The 7,500-nt window shown below is 50.5% G+C and overlaps 1 protein-coding gene across 1 annotated transcript in view; it reads left to right on the forward strand.

The window, feature by feature from the left end:
• Positions 1-7,500, forward strand: part of LOC133126752 (capping protein, Arp2/3 and myosin-I linker protein 3-like) — a 56,266-nt gene that overhangs the window by 21,194 nt on the left and 27,572 nt on the right. Inside the window, 5 exon segments of the mRNA XM_061239086.1 lie at positions 1,634-1,743; positions 2,308-2,385; positions 2,867-2,943; positions 3,917-4,021; positions 5,440-5,509. Of these exon segments, the coding sequence (XP_061095070.1) occupies positions 1,634-1,743; positions 2,308-2,385; positions 2,867-2,943; positions 3,917-4,021; positions 5,440-5,509 (440 nt within the window).

Consider the following 7,500-nt stretch of genomic DNA (forward strand, 5'->3'; position numbering starts at 1 on the left):
ACACTCACACACACACACACACAATCCATCTCTCACACTCACACACACACTCAATCCATCTCTCACACTCACACACACACACACACACTCAATCCATCTCTCACACTCACACACACACACACACTCAATCCATCTCTCTGAGTCTCACACACACACACACACTCAATCCATCTCTCTGAGTCTCTCTCACACACACACACACATACTCACACACACTCAATCCATCTCTCTTAGTCTCTCTCTCACACACACACACACACACACTCAATCCATCTCTCTGAGTCTCTCTCTCACACACACACACACACACACACACACTCAGCCAGGAAAGCATTCAGATCTGTGATTAAATCAGATGTGTTCAAAAAGGGCTTTTTTGCTTTCCACAGTGCACTACAGAGCTGATCCCCATAAGCCCCTTCAAAAGCACGCCACGTGGTGAACAGCAGTGGCAATCCTTCAGTCTTGTGCCATTTCAAACCACCTATGTCAGCAAGATAAAAAAAAAAGCAGTGATTGCTTTTAATCTGGTGTTATTATGAAGTAATACGTGGCTGTGGCTTTAAGGTGAATAACAGAGGGAGGGTGGAGGTTGAGTTTCCCAGCCCTGCTTTTATCCTGCTCCATTCTGGGGCAGTCGGTCGTTTGTGATGTTGTCTCCAGAATGCCTTTTCCCAAAATCTGTCTTTGCCTGTCACTGGATCTGGATCCTCAAAAACACACACACACACACACACACGCACACGCACACGCACACGCTTCCCCCCCCCCCGGATTGTACAGTATTGTTTCATTACATTACATTATTGGCAGATGCTCTTATCCAGAGCGACGTACAGTTGATTAGACTAAGCAGGAGACAATCCTCCCCTGGAGCAATGCAGGGTTAAGGGCCTTGTTCAAGGGCCCAACTGTGCAGATCTTATTGTGGCTACACTGGTATTAGAACCACTGACCTTGCTTGCCCCAGTCGTTTACCTTAACCACTACACTACAGGCCGCCCAACTACTGTTTCAATAAAAATATTGACGTATTGCTTTGCCTCCTTCAGTGAAGGATATGTACTGTAGACCTGTGGGGACGGATCCAGCAAAGCATACTTTGTAGAATTGATTTGGCCTATAAGTGACTAAAAGTCCCACTCTGGCCTCTCTCTCCCCCTCTCTCTCTCTCCCCTCTCTCCTCATCTCTCTCTCTCTCTCTTTCTCCCTGTCTATTTCTCTCTCCCTCTTTTTCCCTTTATCTTGCGCTGTCTCCCTCTCCTCTCTCTCTCTCTCCCTCCCTCCCCTGCCCTCTCCCTCTCCTCTCTCTCTTTCTCTCTTTCCCTTCTCACCTCATCTCTCTCTCCCCTCTCTCCTCATCTCTCTCTTTCTTTCTCCCTGTCTATTTCTCTCTCCCTCTTTTTCCCTTTATCTTGCTCTGTCTCCCTCTCCCCCTGCCCTCTCTCTCCCCTGCCCTCTCTCTCCCCCTCTCCCACTCCTCCCTCTCTCCCCCTGCCCTCTCTCTCCCCCTCTCCCACTCCTCCCTCTCTCCCCTGCCCTCTCTCCCCCTGCCCTCTCTCTCCCCCTCTCCCACTCCTCCCTCTCTCCCTCTGCCCTCTCTCTCCCCCTCTCCTCTCTCTCTCCCCTGCAGGTGTAGTGTCTCTCTCCCAGGCTCTCTGCTCCAGTGATGATTACTCAAACACGCTGCTGCACCTGGATCTCAGCCGCAACCCCGGGGTTCTGTCTGGGGAGGACTCCACGGTCAGGCCCTCTGTGTGCCGCTCTTTCTGCCTGCCTGTCAACCTCTGGGTGCAGCTGCTTCTGCCTGTTAGCAGATTATCTGAGTGCAACTGCTTCTGCCTGTTAGCAGATAATCTGAGTGCAACTGCTTCTGCCTGTTAGCAGATTATCTGAGTGCAACTGCTTCTGCCTGTTAGCAGATTATCTGAATGCCACTGCTTCTGCCTGTTATCAGATTATCTGAGTGCCACTGCTTCTGCCTGTTAGTATATTATCTGAGTGCAACTGCTTCTGCCTGTTATCAGATTATCTGAATGCCTCTGCTTCTGCTTGTTAGCAGATTATCTGAGTGCCTCTGCTTCTGCTTGTTAGCAGATTATCTGAGTGCAACTGCTTCTGCATGTTAGCATATTATCTGAGTGCAACTGCTTCTGCCTGTTAGCAGATTATCTGAGTGCCTCTGCTTCTGCCTGTTAGCAGATTATCTGAGTGCAACTGCTTCTGCATGTTAGCATATTATCTGAGTGCAACTGCTTCTGCCTGTTATCAGATTATCTGAGTGCCTCTGCTTTTGCCTCCATGCAGAACCTGTGCCTCTTCCTGTCCCAGCCGAACTGCCTGGTCCACTTGGACCTGTCCGGCACCGACTGCGCTGTGGAGTCGGTGAGTCTGCTGGCGCTCATCCTGCCCGTTCTCCTTCCAGTGGTAATGCAGCTGTTCAAGCAGAGTAGTGGCTCTTTTCAGTTTAAAATAATGTACTATTTACTGTGTACTGTCCATCTATCAATTCACGGATGGACAACAAATGTGAACGTACTGAATTATAATCATTAGCTGAACTTTAATAAAGCATTACAAAAAATGAATATGGATGTAGGCGATGGATACATGGTTTCCATCTGGCATTCTCCTACTCTCTCTTTCTCTCTCTCTTTCTCTTACTCTCTTTCTCTTACTCCTTCCCTCTCTCATTTGAACAAGTCTGATGGTGTTTAAGAGCAGTTGTGCCAAAGAATGCATAAAACATATAGGAAATAAATGATAAAATACATCTTACTATGCTGTGTTGTTTGACGCTCTCTCTCTCTCTTTCTCTCTCTCTTTCTCTTTCTCTCTCTATCTCTCCTCTTCCTCTCTTTACCAGCTGTTTGGAGCTCTTTTGAGGGGCTGCTGTGCTGACCTGTCCTATTTAAACCTCTCCAAAAATGCCTTCTCTCACAAGTCAGTCCCCAGCCAGCATATTACGCCTGACAAACCTAATTTTACACAATATTTATCATTCCATTTTCCATACCCCCCCCCCCCCCCATCCATTTTGTGATATAGAGTATACTATACTATAATTGTAACATAACTGCAACAGTAGATGGCACATGCTTTTAAAAAAAGCTTTATAAAACAAATACAAATGGTGGTTATATTTCTAGGTTATATCTCTATACTGTAGTATTTTGGAGTAGCCTGTGTTGGTGGGTTGAAAATGATTCATTGCTCTCTGACTGCAATGAGCTGGACTTGTGAAAGACTGTGTGAACGGGCACGCCCTAATGAACTCATGCATATTTGAAGTGGAGCTATTTTCAGTCGACCCAACTCACTCCCCTCCTCCCTATTGGCCATTCAGTGCTCACTCAGTGCTCACTCAGTGCTCACTCAGTGCTCACTCAGTGCTCATTCAGTGCTCATTCAGTGCTCACTCAGTGCTCACTCAGTGCTCACTCAGTGCTCATTCAGTGCTCACTCAGTGCTCATTCAGTGCTCACTCAGTGCTCACTCAGTGCTCACTCAGTGCTCATTCAGTGCTCACTCAGTGCTCACTCAGTGCTCACTCAGTGCTCATTCAGTGCTCACTCAGTGCTCATTCAGTGCTCACTCAGTGCTCATTCAGTGCTCACTCAGTGCTCACTCAGTGCTCACTCAGTGCTCATTCAGTGCTCACTCAGTGCTCACTCAGTGCTCACTCAGTGCTCATTCAGTGCTCATTCAGTGCTCACTCAGTGCTCACTCAGTACAAACTCCAATTCAAATAAGCTTGCGTGACATGACATCAGTATAGTATTATAGAGTATATATATATTATATAGATATATATATATATATACTAATCAACCATATTACAACAACCATCATCTCCCTTCCCCATCCCGCTCTCTTTCTCTCTCTCTTTCTCTCTCTCTCTCTCTCACACTTTTAGGAAAATGAAGGAGACTCTACCATTGTTCCGTCAGTTCTTCAGCTCCGCCTTCAGCCTCACCCACATCAGCCTGGCCTCCATGAAGCTGCCCCCTGACGCCCTCAGGTCAGAAACTGCCTCCATTCTGTGTCAACAGCCGGGGCGCACCGGCCTTCGGTGACCCACCCGAGCTCTGAGCCAAGATGGGAGTACGGTGCCAGATTCCTGCCGTCTGACAGTCAAACTAAGGGAGTCTGGCTTTGTATGGGTCACTGCTACAGCATGGATGCATTAAGACCACAGCCCCAGATTTAGCTAAAAAACAAAAACACAGCGGGGTGTGTGTAGGAATTCCAGAACGTGAGAAAGGACGATGCTGGTTCCTGATCACTGGGCCCTGATCCTGTATCACTGGGCCCTGATCCTGTATCACTGGGCCCTGATCCTACATCACTGGGCCCTGATCCTGTATCACTGGGCCCTGATCCTGTATCACTGGGCCCTGATCCTGTTTCACTGGGCCCTGATCCTACATCACTGGGCCCTGATCCTGTATCACTGGGCCCTGATCCTGTATCACTGGGCCCTGATCCTGTATCACTGTGCCCTGATCCTGTATCACTGTGCCCTGATCCTGTATCACTGGGCCCTGATCCTACATCACTGGGCCCTGATCCTGTATCACTGGGCCCTGATCCTGTATCACTGGGCCCTGATCCTGTATCACTGGGCCCTGATCCTATATCACTGGGCCCTGATCCTGTATCACTGGGCCCTGATCCTGTTTCACTGGGCCCTGATCCTACATCACTGGGCCCTGATCCTGTATCACTGGGCCCTGATCCTGTATCACTGGGCCCTGATCCTGTTTCACTGGGCCCTGATCCTACATCACTGGGCCCTGATCCTGTATCACTGGGCCCTGATCCTGTATCACTGTGCCCTGATCCTGTATCACTGGGCCCTGATCCTACATCACTGGGCCCTGATCCTGTTTAAAAACCTCAAACTGGTGACTTGGATTTTGCTTTCTTTGCTCTTCAGCTTAGCAATGACCTTCTGCGGTAAAGCGAAGCTGCTTTGGTCTATTTTTGGTCAAATTTGAAAGGCCTTTAATTTAAGACATCGACCGTGCAATTCTATTCCCTGCTCGAGGTGTGTTCCCCTAAAACCTGAAAGCTAGATTTATTACAATGGGCAGGAGATCCACTGTTAATTAAATATTTAGAAAAGGAACTAGATTAACCAAGACTATGCCCCCCCAGCCCCCCTACACACACACACACACACACACACACGTATGTACTCACTCACACACACACACTTATGTGCTCACACACAGGTACACACACTTATATACTCACACACACACACACACACACACACTAATGTACTCACTCACACACACACACACTTATGTACCCACTCACTCACACACACACTTATGTACTCACTCACACACACACACACACTTATATACATATACACTCACTCATAATAATGATCATAATAATAATAATAAACATGTATCTCTGTGTTTTCAGGGCTCTGTTCCTTGGTCTGTGCTCAAACCCTCACATTAATGAGCTGCACCTGGACATCAGCGGCTGTGAGGTACGCCTATCCCTATCCCTGCCCCTGTCCCTGTCCCTGACCCTGTCCCTGACCCTGTCCCTGACCCTGACCCTGACCCTGACCCTGTCCCTGACCCTGTCCCTGTCCCTGACCCTGACCCTGACCCTGACCCTGACCCTGTCCCTGACCCTGACCCTGACCCTGACCCTAACCCTGACCCTGTCCCTGACCCTGACCCTGTCCCTAACCATGACCCTGTCCCTGTCCCTGCCCCTGTCCCTGACCCTGACCCTGTCCCTGACCCTGACCCTGTCCCTGACCCTGACCCTGTCCCTAACCATGACCCTGTCCCTGTCCCTGCCCCTGACCCTGACCCTGTCCCTGACCCTGTCCCTGTCCCTGTCCCTGTCCCTAACCCTGTCCCTGACCCTGACCCTGTCCCTGTCCCTGTCCCTGTCCCTGTCCCTGACCCTGTCCCTGTCCCTGTCCCTGTCCCTGACCCTGACCCTGACCCTGTCCCTGACCCTGTCCCTGACCCTGTCCCTAACCCTGTCCCTGACCCTGACCCTGACCCTGACCCTGACCCTGTCCCTGACCCTGACCCTGACCCTGTCCCTGACCCTGACCCTGTCCCTAACCATGACCCTGTCCCTGTCCCTGCCCCTGACCCTGTCCCTGACCCTGACCCTGTCCCTGTCCCTGTCCCTGTCCCTGTCCCTAACCCTGTCCCTGTCCCTGACCCTGACCCTGACCCTGACCCTGTCCCTGTCCCTGTCCCTGTCCCTGACCCTGTCCCTGACCCTGACCCTGTCCCTAACCATGACCCTGTCCCTGTCCCTGCCCCTGACCCTGACCCTGTCCCTGACCCTGTCCCTGACCCTGTCCCTAACCCTGTCCCTGACCCTGACCCTGACCCTGACCCTAACCCTGACCCTGTCCCTGACCCTGACCCTGTCCCTAACCATGACCCTGTCCCTGTCCCTGCCCCTGTCCCTGACCCTGACCCTGACCCTGTCCCTGTCCCTGTCCCTGTCCCTGACCCTGTCCCTGACCCTGACCCTGTCCCTAACCATGACCCTGTCCCTGTCCCTGCCCCTGACCCTGACCCTGTCCCTGACCCTGTCCCTGACCCTGTCCCTGTCCCTGACCCTGACCCTGTCCCTGACCCTAACCCTGACCCTGACCCTGACCCTGACCCTAACCATGACCCTGTCCCTGTCCCTGCCCCTGACCCTGACCCTGTCCCTGACCCTGACCCTGTCCCTGTCCCTGTCCCTGACCCTAACCCTATCCCAGTATTCTTCAAACAAGCCACCACAGTCAGGAACACCACTACTAACACAACCTACATAATAAAATAAACACTAACCAAAAATACTAAAAACTGCATATATGCCATTAAGTGCAAACAATGTGGTATAAAATATGTAGGAGAGACAGGGAATACAATTAAATATAGAATAGCACAACATATATATAATATTAGAAATCACAAAGAGACAGACACACATCTGGTGGCTCATTTCCTTCACCATGGACTTGAGGCACTAGAAATATTTGGCCTTCAAACAAACAATAACTGGACACCGGAGGAGAGACGCAGGTTAGAGAAACACTGGATTCTCAAACTTAGCACTTTATTTCCAAGAGGACTGAACCAACGCACATAGAACACCGACACAAGAGGGACCAGAAGGAAGGAATTCTTCCTACTTAAAGGCTTCAGTACTCTGAATGGCCAGTGCAAACTTTTATTTCCCAAGAGGCCCTAATATGGGACAACTTATAATGGGGGCTCAGGCAGTAAGAGCAGTCATCTGGCAGTCGGAGGGTTGCCGGTTCGATCCTCCGCCTGGGCTGTGTCGAGGTGTCCCTGAGCAAGACACCTAACCCCCAAATGCTCCTGGCGAGCTGGTTGGCGCCTTGCATGGCAGCCAACCATGGTGTGCAATGGTGCAACATTGGTGTGTGAATATGTGTATAAATGGGTGAATGAGAAGCATCAATTGTACAGCGCTTTGGATAAAGGC

Source organism: Conger conger, chromosome 4 (assembly GCF_963514075.1).
Source record: "Conger conger chromosome 4, fConCon1.1, whole genome shotgun sequence".
Lineage (NCBI taxonomy): Eukaryota > Metazoa > Chordata > Actinopteri > Anguilliformes > Congridae > Conger > Conger conger.